Genomic DNA, 17,015 nt, shown 5'->3' with positions numbered 1-17,015 from the left:
TCCTGATTTGAATATCCCACTCCAGTTTGCAATTAAGTGCAAATAAAACTGGCCTATGGACATAAAAATGCATTGTTTCATATAAGCCCCAAGTGTGTACTTCTCATCTGTTATTCTTGTATTCCAGCATCTATATTTTACTAGTTTTCCCAAACTATTTATATAAGTAAACGTGTAATTTAATCTGATCTCAGTGTGAGCGATCATTAATTATTGATTTCGAAGAATCAGTAGGCTTACACAAATAATAGGAAGGGTAAATGTCTTTAGGACATAACTTGCACCACACTGATGAACATGTAGAGACTCTTAAGGTCAAGACGTTTCTTCTATTTCTTGCTCTGATTATTAAATCTGTTTGTGTGCCTGAGAGCTCTCTTTTTAAGAATATCAATGAAATTGATATGCCAAGAATTTAAGTCATACCTTAATCTTTAATAATTCACTCTTAGCTTAATAAAAATGCAGTGATATTTAGCTACAGAATATAACAACTTAACATAATCTTGCCTACACCTAAAAATGTGTATACAGTTTTATTGCCAGGATAGGGAAGGGCATCAGTGTGACACAAGGTAAGGACAAGGTCACCAGGGCAGGATTGGAAACTCAGCCCTGCATCCCCCGGGCAGGTCAACAACCACTCAGCCTGTGTTTTGTTGACGTTAGGATGTTGACAACCCCAGGTTCCTTATACAGTTATTGCTGAAATAAAGTTAGCTGGTGTATGAGGAACTTATCACAGCGGTTGTGACACAGTCTGATATATGTGGACTATTAACCCTGACATTGGGTCAGTCACATGAAAGTAACAGTGTTTTGTTCTGCCCAGTGCAAGACCTATGCGTGTGTGCTGGAAAGTCACCTGATGGGGCTCACGATCGACTTCAGCATGGGCTTCATCTGCTTTGACGCTGCGACCAAGGTACTGTGCGTGGTCAGCTCGAGGGTGCGCGGCCCGGGTCCTAATCAAGGACGACTGGAATTGCTTCCAGCTCCTGTCAGCACTCTGACTGGTTATCAGGTGTTGGATTTAAGGTCCTCGTTTTTATTAATAGGAGATAAATTATGCCTTAATATGTTTATAGAAAAACAAGAGATAGAATTTTGATAAAACAAATGTGTTGCTAGAAAACGTTGTAACTATAAAAGTGTATATATATGTACGATCTAGACATATATGTCTATATATTATATGTATATATATTCTCTCTTACTAAAAGTATGGCCTCATAATGAAGGGAAATTTTCTTCTCTCAAAACAACTTTTTAAAAGTGTTCCTTTATTATTTTTCTGTGTCAACATCTCCAATATCAAAATGAGGAAACGTATTTTTTAGTTGTGTAGGTAATATGTTAGAATTACAGGATGGGGGAATTTCAGGGCTTGGAGGCCCCAAGCCAGGGAGGGTCACCGTGTGAACACTTGACTGTACTGTCTGATTGGGCACCTTAATCTTCATAATCCATTCACGTCTTTAAGTGGACGTTAATTTTTACAGTGTTTCAAGGTAAAATTTGAAAGGAAATTAATATGGCGTATATTCACACTTTTCGTTTTTGAGAGTCTCTTCTGTGGCTTGGATAAGTTGAAGGACACTAATTTTGAGGGTCTTCGATCTACTGTTTTTGCCAAGGACATATGACCTTCATGTACACACACAGTTCACAATATGTTTAATTTGACTTTTTCTAAAATGCATTTATATAGTTACAACATAATCATAACATAAATTCCATGGGTTAAACTTCTAAAAATAGAATTAGACCTTCCTTTTTGATTTATGTTTTTTATTCAATAATATTTCAACTCTTTCTTATCAAAGGTAGTTGTTAAAAATCCAGAAGGAAAATTCGAGAATTTAAGCATGAACATTTTCTTAGTGCATCTCCTACAAGAGTAGCACTCAGCACACGTGGCTTTCCCTCCAGTCCTCCTGGGTCTCTGCTTCGTAGAGGTCCCTGTTCTCACGGCGCCTGGTGGAGGGGATGGACACAAAAGGGCTCATCTGAGGTTTGCTGGTTCTTAGCAAAGGGAGTTGTTCGGGGTGGAAGCGTGTAACAAGGGGAAGAGCGCCGGGCGGTACTCAGAGGAAGCTGCCTTCTCCTCAGAATCCGCAATCACGGTCCGCTGACCAGGCAGGGGGTGACAGCGCTGGCAGGACCCGCGGGGCCACGTTCAGAGTGAAGCAGGCAGCACCGGATAGCAGGGGCCTTGGCCTTCGTGGCCGATGCGGCCCCCGCGCTGCTGGGTGGCACCGTGACAGCGCCTCCCTGCCTTAGAGCAGTAAGTGCTTCCTCCTCCCATGGCTGGTTCCCTCAACCATCCCCCACCTGGCTCTGCTCCCCTTACCCCTGATTCCTGTGGAGCCAGGAGGTCAGCCCAGAACGTCCTTTTCTTGCCGGTGACACAGGCAGGACAGAGCAAGCCTTACTGCAGTCCTTCTTCATGTGCCCCTGCTGCTAGGACACCTACAGGCTCCCACTGGTCACAGCAGGTCACATGGCTGAGGCCACACCAAGTCAGAGGGCACAGCGCCCGGCCCACGGTGGCAGAGCACAGATCTGGGGTGATGAACCCAGGGCTGACACGCCACAGTGCCGAGGGCCACCAAAGCCGCCAGGACCTGATGGCAGAAGCATGATGCCGTCTGTGATGGCCTTGGCGCCTTGGGGAGGATGCTTCGGAGGGGAGAAGAGTGGAGGGGGGGCGGGGAGGTTATTGGGCGTGTGGCTTAGACCTGGGAGCTTGCAGAGCTGTAGGGACCTGAGTAACAAGGAGGACGAGGTGCCCTTAGCAGGGCTTGGAGAGAAGGGCGGAGCCTCTGACCCGGGCAGCTCTGGGGAATTATTCTCCTGAAAGTAGCCACAGAGGCGTCATCGGGTAGTTACTCTGTTTAAGGACCGGGCTCACTTTTCTAATACTGTGTGTCTCACAGTAGTTCAGTGACTTTTCTAAGTTTCTTGGAAAACCCATTCCAGTGGCGTGTGCTCTAGCGCAGGACCCAGATATTATAAACAGACAACGTATGTCGTGACCTTCAATGCCCGGGTGCATTTCTGGCAGCTGGTCTCCGCACCGTGCAGCCTCAGGACGGCCACTCCCCCGGGACACTTCTTGGTCTGGAACACAAACAAATTTCTGGCAGGCAGGTGTCAGCAGGTAACCGAGATAGAAAATTATTCCACGTTCACTGGGTGAACAGAATTTAGGCTCCACTGGGACCCCCGACATGGGACCCGTCCTCTGCAGACCACTCAGGCCTTGGACACACAGGGGCCCTCACCCACCTTGAGTGACTCAGACTCTCCTCTTCAACCGCTTTTTAACCAAATCAGGATGATTTGACACAGAAAGACCATGCATCCCAAGGTAATTTGTTATATGTTGCTAATTTAATGAACATAATAGTTTTCAAGTGATGCCTTTTACATGTGAGTCAATTTCTAGAAAATAGATTTCTTTGAATTGGGGAGTTTTTTCTTATACTTAGGGGGAAAAGGAAGATGATTGACTCACAGTAATAAAGTTCATAATTAAATGTTAGAAATCGAATAGTCAAAGTGAAGCATTGGCACTGCCTCAAAAATAAAATGTGCGGGAACGTATGTGTTAATTTAGCAGTTATTTCATAAACTGCTTCATCTCTGTAGTGGAGCAGCCTTCAGACAACCTGGAGGAGAATAGAGCAGTGCTGGCTTATTATGCTGTACAGGTATATTGACTCAGATGTAGCTATCCCAGTAAACTCATTTCCTTTTCTCTCTAGAGCTGTGACTCTCCACTGAGCTGGCAAAGATGTGTCCCTATGTTAAAAAGAAATCGCTAGAAAAGAGCTGATTTCTATAGAGAATCGATAATATGAGTTATCAGTGTGGCTGAATTTTATCACGTTGCCAGAAAGAAGCAACAACAATAAACAAAACAGAAACAAAACCCTAAGGATCCCAGAAATTTATACGAGAAAAACCCAATTTTCTGCCCGTCTTTACTACACAGACAGCGTGTAAAGTTTCTCAAAATGAAATTAGTATGTTACGAATAACAAAGAGCACACCACATCCAGCAGCGTGTGGAAACATGTTGGTACCTCTTTTTCCACATGTATTTCGCTTATTCTATATCTTTACATAGATATGATTACGAGAAGTACTCTGTACAATCAACCCACCAGGTTGATGGGTTTAAGCTATTACAAAATAACACACAAGGTCTGCATTTTAGAAACACCTTTCTTCTGTTTTCTTTTTCCTTCCTGTTTGAGAGATTCCAAATAAATTGTCAAAGTGAACATCTGTATACCCCTCTGTGAATGTTCCATATATTTGATGAAAACATTTATACATATAGACATATCATATAGGGATAGTGTAGAGTCCATTTGGGGGGAATAAATTTAAATGAAATACGTTTGATCAGGATGAAATATGTTTGATCAGGAAGTTTCATCCAGTCTTTAGGCCCCTGGCCTGAGGATGGTAGTTTTGGTTCTGTTAACTGGAGCTCAGACGCACGCCTGGATCCCTCAGGCTGCGTCCTGAACACGTCTCAGCACAGGGTCCGCCCCGGAGCTGGTCGTCTTCCTGATTCTGACTTCTCTGCGTTCCTCTCTCCGTTATCAGAAGGAATCTGAATTGTGTTCTATACCCGGGCCTCTTCCTCAACAGCTGCCCTTGAGTAAATCTGGAAGGTTCACTCTAACCGAAGTAGGGCAACCCCTTCTCATCTGGTTACGGCAGCATCGGCCAAACCTGCTTCTCGATGTAAATATTTATTGCACACACTCCTACGTATCGTCTATGTGCAGACACGAGGAACACAAAAAAGGGTACACTCCCTTCTCTCAAGATGTCCACAGTCTAGTGAAAGAGACACATCTGGAACTGGGGGCTTTCAGGAAGTCTGGGAGAAGCCAAAGCATTACAAAGACATAGATACCTGCCCTTCTGTGCCTGTTCCCAGCCACTGCCCGATTAATGATGCTTCTAAAATGTAAATTCGGCCATGTCATCAGTCTCCCTTGTTACATTACTTTAGTGGCTTCCTACTGCCTTTGTGACATCTGTCAACACAGGATAGAAGCCCCTCAGGGTTCTGGTCTCTGTCCGGATTTGGCATCATCTCCTGTGTCTCCCAGCTTTTGAGGATCCAGCCGTACCCCATGCTTTACCACATGACACTTCCACAGCTTGCATTCACCTTGAGAGCAGATCTGCCTCCAGAAAGCCTTCCCTCGCAGACTCAGGGGAGGCCTAGACACCCCCTGGCGCAGCACTGATCATCACGCGTCACAGCTGAGATTGCTGGAGACGTTGCCCTAATGCAGACTCAAGCACCGTCAAGGACGCAGAATCAGTTTAAGGACTAGTGAGGCATGTGCTGACGAATATGATGTTGCCAAGGAAACACGTGAGAGCCGCGAGCTTTCATCTAATTCTGTTTTCTTTTCATATTGCTATTTTTCTCCCTTTATTCATCATTTCCATTCACATTTATACGATTTACAAAATTACTGTACAGTTGAGGTACTAGTTTTAGTAAAAATGTAATTTATAAAGTTCAAAAACATAATCAATTAGGATACATTTGACATGAATGAAGAACAAATGAGAAGGATAAAGATGTGTAAAGAAAAATATTCTTAAAGAAAAGGTTTGTCATGGTTTTCTACTAAATATGACTCCTAACCCACCCACAGAAAAAAAGGAAGGAAGAGGACGCGCTTACGGGACACTGGCATTCTAACGTGTTGTTAATTCATTTCAGTGGGGAGGGGAGGGTGGAAGGCAGCAGAGGGAGTGTGTACCTGGGCTGCTTGCAAAGTCGAAGCGGGAGGCAAAGCAGAAAGAGGGCTTTGAGGGAAGATTTGATTTTCTGGTTAACCAAGAGACCCATCAAGACACTCTGCAGCAGAAAAAGAAAGAGCATGTTTGTGGTTATTGCTGGGCAAACATTAGTTAACTGTCAAATACCAGGTGATTGGTGTTACAGGGAGATAAAAAAAGATTCTGCCTCCAAAGCAATTGTGTTGTAATTTTTAACGTGTTCTGTGTAATAAGTTGTAATCCATATAGATTGTGCTTTCTGGTATGTTTGCCCCCTATGTTGCAAAATAGCCTTAGATTCCTCAGAAGATAGATGACACAGAGCTTAAATTACCTTCTATGTAGACGTTATTTCATTTTTTGGAAGAGGAATTTTTCTGTGGGGCGAGAGAAATTAGGCTCTGCCCACAGTGAACCGATAAAGAGATGGATAAATGTATTAGAGGTTTTTTGGGTTTATTATTATTATTATTCTACTCTAGAGTTTTTCGTGTTTTATTTTATTTTATTTTATTTTATTTTATTTTATTTTTGGCTGTGTTGGGTCTTCGTGGCTGCGCGCGGGCTTTCTCTAGTTGCGGCGAGCGGGGGCTACTCTTCGTTGCGGTGCGCGGGCTTCTCATTGCGGTGGCTTCTCTTGTTGCAGAGCACGGGCTCTAGGCACATGGGCTCAGTTGTTGTGGCTCACGGGCTTTAGAGTGCAGGCTCAGTAGTTGTAGCGCACGGGCTTAGTTGCTCCGCAGCACGTGGAATCTTCCCAGACCACGGCTCGAACCCATGTCCCCTGCATTGGCAGGCGGATTCTTAACCACTGCACCACCAGGGAAGCCCTAGAGATTGGTTTGCCTATTTTTGTTCGGCATGTAAGGTTTTCATCTCATTTGCTCAGCTTCACTTTCCATTTATAGACATACAATTGATGAATTATATTTTTGAATAGTCTGCAACTAAGCAACACTTGATATCATACAAACACTTGATTCATTTGCTAACCTGAGTCCCTCAGTTGCAGCCCGCTCTGCCACCCGTCTCTGGGGGATTACAGCCGGCTCGGAAAGTCTCTGTGGTAAATGTCGAAAATATGGAGGAAGGGAAAGCTTTTTCTCTTCCCTTCCCACTGAAGTTCTCTAGATCACTGGCATTTCTAAACTTTAAGCCAATTCTAACCATGAATCTTAAACAAATGGATAGCTTATGGGACACTTTTTACTTGGAGAGAGAGAGTGAAAGAAGCTTATAATAGCAACAGCATTGTAAAGAAGAAGCAATGATGACTCAGAACAGACTATGCTTGAGAAGATCAGCAAATTACTTTCCTGAGTTTCGTGTCTTGTACCAAATGGGGCTCTGAGTCTGTCCTCTATTCTAAGGATCTTTCAGGCTATTTGCAATGGAAGTTCAATTATAATCATGCTCAATCAATGGGTCTTTGATGTTCGGTTAGGCAAATAATTGTAGAAAACCAAAGAAGCAGGTTGGGCTAAAAGAAAAATAGGAACCATGGAGCATGGCCGACTTGGGTTTGATTCCCGCTTAATAGTTGTGAAATACTATGAATGTACGTGATGTTTCCTTAATTGCATCCTCTGGAAAATGGCAGTACCCTAGCTATTGCGGGGATTAGTGGGAGGATGTGAAAGGGTCTAGACCAGCGTTACACTCACTGTAAGAAAGATGACATTCCACTGAAGGACAGCAGTGGACACATGGAATGCTTCACGGGCCCTGAGTGACGTCCACGTGATCACCCATAAATGACTCAAGGTCAGGAATGAGGGATGGATTCCATGCTATGTGCCTCATGATTTTCACATGAACATTCTGCTTGATAATATTTGAGCATTTCATCTTCCATCATAAGTGGAGTAATCACTGTTTGTAAGCATAGTTTATAAAGATTTCTCACTGGTTTAAGAATGATGACCTTAAATTCTAAAACCCAATTGGCATTGAATCCAATGGTTTCAGCATTATCTGTTCGCCTGCATTATTTTCTTTTATTTTTTCCAAAATTGTTAGAGCCTGCAGTAATTTAAAGAAAGCATAGGTATTGTGAAGAGTAGTTCAGAGGCAAATGATCCTTTTGCAGGATTTTCTTTTGTAGTCTTTAATTGTGAGAGCGCTTTGGGTGATAACCTTTTACTGTATATTTTCCTATTACCCACCATGTTTCTTAGCCATTTTCAGTGACTTTTTTACAACTATTGAAAATGCTGGGACTTATTGTGTTCTCCACACGTACGGCATCTTTGCTTGCATGTTTTAGTCACTTAGAAATATTTAAAGACATCTTCAAAATGCCAGGTACATTTTAAATTTATCATTTCATATAGTCATTCAGGCAGGATGTTGAGTTGAACACTGTTTCTGACTGTTAAAAATAAACAAAAAACAAGTTTTAATAAATACCATTAGTAAGGTATTTTGGCTCCATTATTACTAAAATCCGTTAAATAGTTTATTTTTTAGGGAAAATTTTTTTTATAATTTCTTGAAATCTATTCCATGGGAAAAGCTAGCTGAACAAAGTTAAATGAGTTTCTTTTTCTGAGGAAATGAGAATGTGGCCTGTGACCATTTATTCTGAAGACTTTGGGTAGACTTCTAGATTTCAGAAATACTCAGAAATGTTTTCGTACATTTGCTATCAGTTTTTTTATTTGTTTGTTTTCTTTCTTTCCCTCCTTTTGGACTTGTTCTCCATCAAGTTCAACAAATTAAGATTACCACTGGTTGCAGGAATTTTCCAATCCAAAACCAAGGCCCCTTGGTTAAAGTTATGTAGAGAGGGCAGAGACCCCTGGGCTTGCAAAGTTCAGGAGATATTATGGACTATTTGCATACATCATATCCCTTCTGTTGGAAATTTCACAGCACTTTATAAGTTCTCACGTTAGTATATGTTTTCTGACGTATTCACCCAAATCAATGCAAGTACACTTTAGCTGCATACGTTTCTTAATTTAGGAAAATGCTGATATTACCATAACACTGTGCTCTACCAACAGTACAAATTCACATTATTGTTGCCTTAACAAATAACATATCCAATGCTGAAGTTTTTAACTGAATTTATGGTAGCATTCAGAGTAATAGATATTTCAATTTTGACATAATGAAATTTCTGAAGTTGTACTTTGATTCCAAAAATTGAATGGAAAAGAAGTTAAAGTTAACTGATTTTCTAATTGAAAGATTGATAGACAAATGACATCATTTAATCGTGAAGTTCTTCTGCTAATAGAGACAAATCAACATCAATAGCTTCATTTTGATACATGAACAAGAAAACTTGAAGCCCTAAATTTGATTTAGAAAGGGAGTCATCTGATCTACATAAAAATTTATGCTTAAAGGATATTTTAAATGTACTTATCCAAATATATTACAACAACGTTATGGCAACAGAAACAGAATGGTCTAAGAACAGTGGTGTCCACTCATCTTTTTCAGCGTTGGCATTCTTAACATAGTTGCCATAATGTTTATCAGAATCTTAAAAACAAAATACAGGTATAAAGACTAGGATTTCCAAAGGTTCTTGAATTAAGCCAATTTTTATACCTGTGTAACTTTTACTGATTATATTTTCAGATTCAGATTCCTCCAAATTGGTCTTAATGATTTCATGGCATGTTAAGTCACACAGTTTACCTAGAAGGTTCTAAGTCTTACTAGTTTACTGAGTTACCTCTTAACTGACCAATCTTCCAGCCCATCATTAGATTCATTAACTACTTTATTCATTTTTGGCGCGATCTACTCACAGCCGAGGATCCATGCTCCATATTTCGAAAAGTCTGCAGACTTCCCTCCCGTATCTGCCTCATCCCCATTCTTAATTTCGTTACTCTTTATTTAAAATAATGAGCTTTAACAGCTGTTAAAGTCTGGCCTTTGGAAAGGTCAGCTCGTTGAAATTGCAAATTCCTGGTTTACTTTTATGACTACATATGAAATATTATTTCAAGTTATAATTTGAGAATTTGCAACCTTTACTTTTACAGTTAAGCCAAGCTAGACATAAAGTTTCTTGTCCAAAACCACATGGTAGGTTAATGTCAGGACCTGAGCCGTGTATGATAATGTTTCTGGCAGACGTTCCCCCGCAGCCTTCTACAAGCTCCTTTGTTTTAACACACTTACCTGCTTTCCTGTTCTTATGTCCCCCTTAAAGTCATATTATTGCATTTTCCATGTAAATACATGACTCTTATGAGCATTATTTTAATGCAAATTGTTCAGAGTTTTCATTTTTTTATATTTATTAATAATAAGGTATTTAATACTTTCCTTTATTTTTCATATATTGTATTTCCTTACAGTTAATTTTTTGAAAGGGAATGTCTGGATCACATAACATCCACATTTTTAAGGCTTTAATATATATTATAATTATTGCCCTAAAGAATTTCACACAGTTGCCAGGAATTTTATACAAATATTTCAAGGTAAACTTGCTAGCTTTAGTTATTTTAATTTTCAGTGATCTTTGCTAATTTAACGTTTGGAAAAAGCGAAGTCATTGTAATATTATCACACTCTTCTTTTTTTCTAGTGAGATTGAACATGCTCTCGGATTTATTAGAAATAGTAATGGTTTTTCCATTTTCTTCAATGACTTTTCTCTGTAGTACTGTCTTTTTATTTATTAGGTTGTTAGGATTTTCCTGATACTTTACCGTATTTCCTGCTATATTGCCACTGTTTGCTGTTGTTTTTCTTTCACCCTAACCCTAATTGTACATATGAATGTATAATTTCTTATTAAATCTAGAACTAAATCTAGAACTAAATCTAGAACTCCCTCTTATATATAATTGCTTATTAAATCTAGAACTAAATCTAGAACTCCCTCTTATATATAATTGCTTATTAAATCTAGAACTAAATCTAGAACTCCCTCTTTACAAAAGTTACTAAATACTCACCTACTACCGTGTAGTTCTGGATTGTTTAAATTATTTCACTTTTTAAAACATAAAGAATTTTATTTAGAGGAAGTTGTGAGATAAAGGATATAACTCTTCTATTTTTCTTCCAGAAAGTTAATTGCCCCAGATAATTTTATTGTTAAAAGATGCTTCATAGTAATAGACTTAAGGCAAACATTTAAGAGGATTTGTAATGACTGGATATTGCTTCTGTATAGATTGTGTAACCTCATAGTAAGAACAACAGCAAAGACATCTACTTTATACAGAGACTAATATCTTCAGAAAACTGACGGTGTCTTTTTATCTTAATATATAAGAGCATAAATGTTTGGTGAATAAATAAATGAGCAGTATTCTGTATAACTTCATTATGCCTCATTATTATATGTTACTGAGAATTTCCTCGTCCTTATTTTTAAGGACTTTATGATGTTGCTATTTTATTATACTTTTAAAAGTGTAAACTTTTTAAATTAGCATGTAGATTTCATACTGTCCAAACCTGCTGCTGCCACATTGGAAGATGGCTTTTAGCCACATGATCTTCTAGACCGAGGCCCCGCGGATGGATGGGGCTGGTCCCATGAGATGTTCGTGCTGGTATGTCTCATGAGGGCACCATGGAAGTTTCCGTTGTGATCGGTTACTCAGGCTGACCTTTCATCTTGACAAAGACACGGGTTATTAGTTTGAGCTTCAAGAGAAAGTTCTACAGAATTATCAGTTGAAAATCACCTTATCACTTCTATGGATGAAAAAAAAGAATTGGAAAATAGGTGTTTTTGCTGATTCACTGGCATGGACTTAGGCTTTAAGTGAGTTTGCTTCTATTTCATGATAATGTAAAACCAGATACGCAAATTGACTTATTCATATATATGTTTAAAATGACAACTTCATGGGAACCAAAGTTATTGCAGGAAATTAAAGGATATATTGAATACTAAGCCTTTGATAAGTATATTTTCATTTACTTTTTAATACTGGGATATAGGACTAAATCAATATGATTACCTTTAACCAGTTAAAGAACAATTTCTTGGTTTGAATATAGCTATGAGTTGCATTGACTCGCCTATGTTTTTTTTTTCCCTTTAGGCAGTACTTTGGAGGTACAAGTTTTCTCAGCTTAAAGGTTCTTCGGATGACGGCAAGAGCAAAATCAAATTTTTGTTTCAGAATCCAGATACTAAACAGATTGAAGCAAAGGTAAACTGAAACTCATCACAAAGACCACCTCTAGCTACATTAATGCCATTAAGAAAGAAAGGGGAGAAGCTTTAGGAAACCCAAAAGTGCAAAAACACACGTTCTCTGTTTTTACCTTGGAATATACTGCATGGCCAAAAGAATAAATTCACTTAGATTTTAATGGCAAGTTTTCACTGAAATGCATACCTTAAAATAAATTACACACAACAAGTTGCATTTCTTAGATTTAATTCCCTACGAACTGTATTTGTGTCACACTAAAATAATATTCCGGGAACTAAGACAGTCACCTTCTTGATGGTTTCACATTCTAAATAATAATTTAAAATATTCTGACTCTAGTTTATCATTTTTGATTCCCTCTTCAGATATGAACACAAATCCCCAAAGAAAAATATTTTTTTAATCAATTTATGTTTTCCCCATGTTATTCTATGTTAAATAAAATGAATAAATGAATGATTTTTTTGCTTTGCTCCATGCAAATTTTCAGTATTCTGAAATTTATTAACTATGTTGTTTTAACTCATCAGAAAGATTCACTACTTTTGTGCTTATGAATGTATATTTGTAAATATTCAAAATCTGAGTGATTTCCTTTACCCTTCTGTGAAATTCACAGCAACAGTCTTTGGGTCAGAATGAGTTATAAATATATTATTTCAGTGGGGAAGAAAGAATAAATAATGAATACCAAAGTGAAAAATCAATTCTATGGAAATGAAAACTGAGACATAAATTTCAACTCTGGATTAAAATCACCGTAATTCTGTTACGTTCCTGTATGTATTAAATCCAGGGGGAGTCTTGGCCTGCCGCTCAGAGCCTTCCCAGGACCGAGCCCACCTGACTCTCCCGTCCACGTCTCTTGCGGCCCTGCTCTGTGTCCAGACCAGAGGCCCTCATTCTCCCTTTAACAAGACGATGCCTTTCTGGCCTTATACATCTGCTCATGCTTTTGTCTGGATTTTTCTCCTTAGTCCCCTCAGCTCTTGATCTGAATCTCTCTACGAATACCCACCCCTGCCTTATGTTTGCCTCTGACTCCTCCTGGGCTGCAGACCGTTTAAGGGGGGCTGTGCAGGCAGCTCCTTTCTGCTGACTCCTGTCCTCCTGCGTTTCTTTAAAGCTTCCCTGTTCCAAGTGGTCTTGCCTTATATTTGTCTCGCATCAGTGTGGACAGAGGCCTGGGTAACTTCACCCGCTCCGTCCATTTGCTTGTCTCCTAATTCTCACATCTGCACCCCATCACAGCCCGTCCCTAAGCGCAGACCTTTCTATGGGGTTACAGCACCTCTGCTTCCCCTCCGGCTGCCGTGGGTGGATCGTTACTCTGTGCCACTTACACCGCTCTTTAAACTGGTTCTTAGTGTTACTATGAACAGTGCATTACTATTGTCCAAAAGTCTGTATCTTTAGCTTTTGGTGGATTTCCCAATCTTTCACACACAGGACACATCCTAATATGGGTGAACGGTGTTAATGTTGTCAGTTCTATACTCTTCTGGCGAACGTGGAGTGTCAGCCGCTAGCTGATAAGTTTGATTTGATAAATTCCTTCTTTTCTGATACTTTCAGTGTGCTAACAAATCCTTAGTTGACAACATGAAGCAAAAACGATAAACGCAGTGAAATGACTACTAACTGTAGTATTTAGGCTTCAGTTTAACGGGGTGCATATTATACATGCACCTAATTATACTTCCTTAATTTTCTAGTCATTAGTTGTCTGCCAGCTTCTAAATACTACTTTTTCTGTTTATAATGTTTTAAGCAATATTTCATAAATTCATTTAATAAGAAATAGTTTCAGAAGATATTTATTGAATGTTTTTCTTGAATTTAGAGGCAGTGATTTTTTTTTTAACATCTTTATTGGAGTATAGTTGCTTTACAATGTTGTGTTAGTTTCTGCCGTATAACAAAGTGAATCAGCTATATGTATACATATATCAAGGCAGTGATTTTTAAATAGTGAAAAGAGCAGTCTTAAAACCAGTGGGGGAATCTGACCATTGGTGAGTTGCCAAACTTCTTTAAAGTCGCCATCTCCTTCTATAAAATGAGAGAGAGTAACACCTCCATGGGTAACACTGAAAGCACCAAATTAAATATGGAGACTGTTTAACAAGTGACACTCGCCAGTCAGAACAGTGGCCAGCTCTATAGAATTGTTTAGCCGTACTGGTGTGTATCACCTCGGCAAATATCGTAGAAATTATATTAGATTAAAACTAGTACAATTGCTAACTATGCTATAACCTTATAACCGCAATTTGTGAGCAGTAGTCAAAAGGACCGTCACAGGAGGAAAGCAAGGAGAATGCCAGCTTTGGGTATCGCATCACAGGACTCATGGGACCATCTGTCGTAAGCATGGCTTATGGTTGAAACTGATGTCATTTGAGAATTCAACGTTTTCTCTGTTTAGGGCAGCACTTTTTTTTTTTAATGAGAGAGTAGGCAACATGATATAGTGGAAAGAAAATTAGGATCAGGTAACCTTGAGTAAAAAAAAAAATCTCATATTTGCCATTTCCTGGCTATATTCCCAGGGGCAATTCATCACCAAATTACGACTGCTACCTTGCAGGGAAAGTGTAAGGAATAAATACCCCTGGTACCTGGCATATGGAAGACACTCGATAAATCACTGATGAATGATTTCATCTTTAAAGAATGTAGCATAACAACTAGGGAAGTATTAAAAAAAATAGCAGTATTATTATTAGGAGAGAAGTTAGTAAAGGTGATTACTTAACATATATAGACTGTCCTTCCCACATTTAAGAAATTCAAGTTTATAACCATACCCCAAATTTGTGTCATTTTTCAAATGCTTTGGACAGTTTCTGTGTTTTGTTCATTTCTATTAATTTTTGTAATTTTAATGTGGGAAATTTGGCCTGTGTCCCCCTCTCCAAGTCAGGCACACGAGCTTCTCCTGTATATTCATAATATAATTCCTCTTAATTTATGTATGTTGTAACATTGGTGTCCATTCTGTGTGGTCATTGTTCACTAGCCTGCCTCCTTCACTAGGTCAAGAACTTTTAAGCACAAGGAGTGTGTCTTACAACATATAATCCTTAGGCTTAACCTGATGCTTGCCTGGCATCAGGCAAGTAATAACTGTCTGTGTTTCACTTCATTTAATATTTCCTGGTACATTATTGAGTCACTCTCCCCAGTCTCTTTTTCATTTAGGCAAACAAAATTAGGTAGTCATAATCTGAATGGATGGAGGTTGGAAAATAAGAAGAAGTATTTGGAATTTACCTTGTGTAGCAGTGTGCTGAATCGTTTATTCTGATTAACTATTATTTCCTTTCGTTCATTTTTTAAAATCTTGGTTTTATTTATACTCTCCTGCAACATAAATAAAATGCTGTAGAAATATTTATTTTAAAACATGTTAGAAAAATGTCTTCTGGGAAAAGTAAACACAGTTACCAAGGCCAAACCTAAAGGCCATATGGATGTAAAAGTGTTTGTGAACTCTTCCAACTCACAGGAAATTATAAAACTAGAAGATGTTCTCTGTACCCTTCATCCAGTTTCCCCGAGTGGGTAAACCTCATGTAACTATGGTATAATATAAAAAGCAGGAATTTTAACATTGACACAATATGTGTATATTTCACATCAGTTACAGCATGTGTAAATTTGTGCGCCCATATCCACAATCAAATACACAACCATCTTCCTCATGCTGCCCTTTATACACACCCCTCACTCCCACCATTCTTAGTTCCTAGAAGCCACTAATCTGTTTTTCATTTCTATAATTTTGTCATTTGGAGAATATTGTATAGGTTAAACGTACACTATGTGAAATTCTGAGATTGACTTTTTTCACTGAGCATAATGCCCTATGTAGGCATATTGATCATTTGTCCCTTTTTATTGCTAAGTAGTATTCCATGATGTGGAATATGGAATATGGACCTCGTTTTGTTTAACCATTTATCTGTTGAGGGACATTTGACTGCAGTGTTTAGTTATTGCTGCTATGAATAACAGCATACCCGCTTCTATGTAGACATGACATTTCATTTCTCTGGGATAAATGCCCAGGAGGGCAGTTGCTCAGTCATATGGAAAATGTTTATTTAGTTTTAAGGAAAATGCCAAACTGCTTTTCAAAGTAGTGGTGACATTTTACATTCCCACCAGCAATGTATGAGAAACCCAGTCTCTCTACATCCTCACCAGCATTTGAAATGGTCACTACTTTTTATTTTAGCAGTTCTCATCATAGTCTTAATTTGCATTTCCCTAAAGGCTAGCAATGATGAATAACATTTTACATGACTATTTTCTCTCTCTATATGTTCCCTTTGATGAAATGTCTTTTCCCGTTTTTTGCCTATTTTCGAATTGTATTTTGTGATTTGTTTGACTTAGAGTTTTATGAGTTATTATGTATTTTGTATATGAGCATTTGTTAGATGTGTTGTTTGCAAATATTTTCTTTCATTTTGTAATTTATCTTTCATCTTTTTAACAGGGTATCTTGCAGAAAAATTTAAAAAAATTTTACAAACCCAATTTATCAGCTCTTTGTCTTAAAAATTATAATTCTGGTGTCATGTCAAAAATTCTTCAGCACGTCACAGGTGCCAAAGGTTTTCTCCTACACTATTTTCAAAATGTCTTATAAGCTTTCCATTTACAGTTAAATATATGGCACGTCTGAGTTCATTTTTCTTCTGTATGTTGTGGGGCTTAGCTGACCTCTGTTTTGCCTGTGGTTATCCAGTTACAACAGCATCGTTTGTTGCAAAGACCATTCTTCTTCTATTGAATTATTTTAGCAGCTTCACTGAAAATTACTTGGTTCTACCTCTGTGGTGCTGCTTCTTGCATCTATCTCTTTGCCAGTATTATACGTTCTTGGATAGAGTAGCTATATAATAATCCTTGAAATGGATGATTCTGTCCACTTTACTGTTACTTTTCAGAATGCGTTAGCTGTTCTAGTTGCTTTGTATTTCCACAGACATTTTACAATTACCTTCTCTATATCTATGAATAATG

General features: G+C 38.7%; 1 protein-coding gene across 2 annotated transcripts in view; it reads left to right on the top strand.

Moving 5' to 3' along the window:
* Positions 1 to 17,015, top strand: part of SNTG1 (syntrophin gamma 1) — a 202,035-nt gene that overhangs the window by 171,948 nt on the left and 13,072 nt on the right. Inside the window, exons 15-16 of one of the 2 annotated variants that reach the window (XM_027127874.1) lie at positions 833 to 925; positions 11,862 to 11,972. In XM_027127874.1, the coding sequence (XP_026983675.1) occupies positions 833 to 925; positions 11,862 to 11,972 (204 nt within the window). The remainder of the gene's footprint in view (positions 1 to 832; positions 926 to 11,861; positions 11,973 to 17,015) is intronic. The other variant, XM_027127875.1, reaches the window with a different exon arrangement.

This window comes from Aethalodelphis obliquidens, unplaced genomic scaffold (assembly GCF_003676395.1).
Source record: "Aethalodelphis obliquidens isolate GAN/ISIS:26980383/991018 unplaced genomic scaffold, ASM367639v1 scaffold33, whole genome shotgun sequence".
NCBI lineage: Eukaryota > Metazoa > Chordata > Mammalia > Artiodactyla > Delphinidae > Aethalodelphis > Aethalodelphis obliquidens.
Note: the sequence above shows the minus strand (reverse complement) of the source record. Positions and strands in the feature narration are given on the sequence as shown.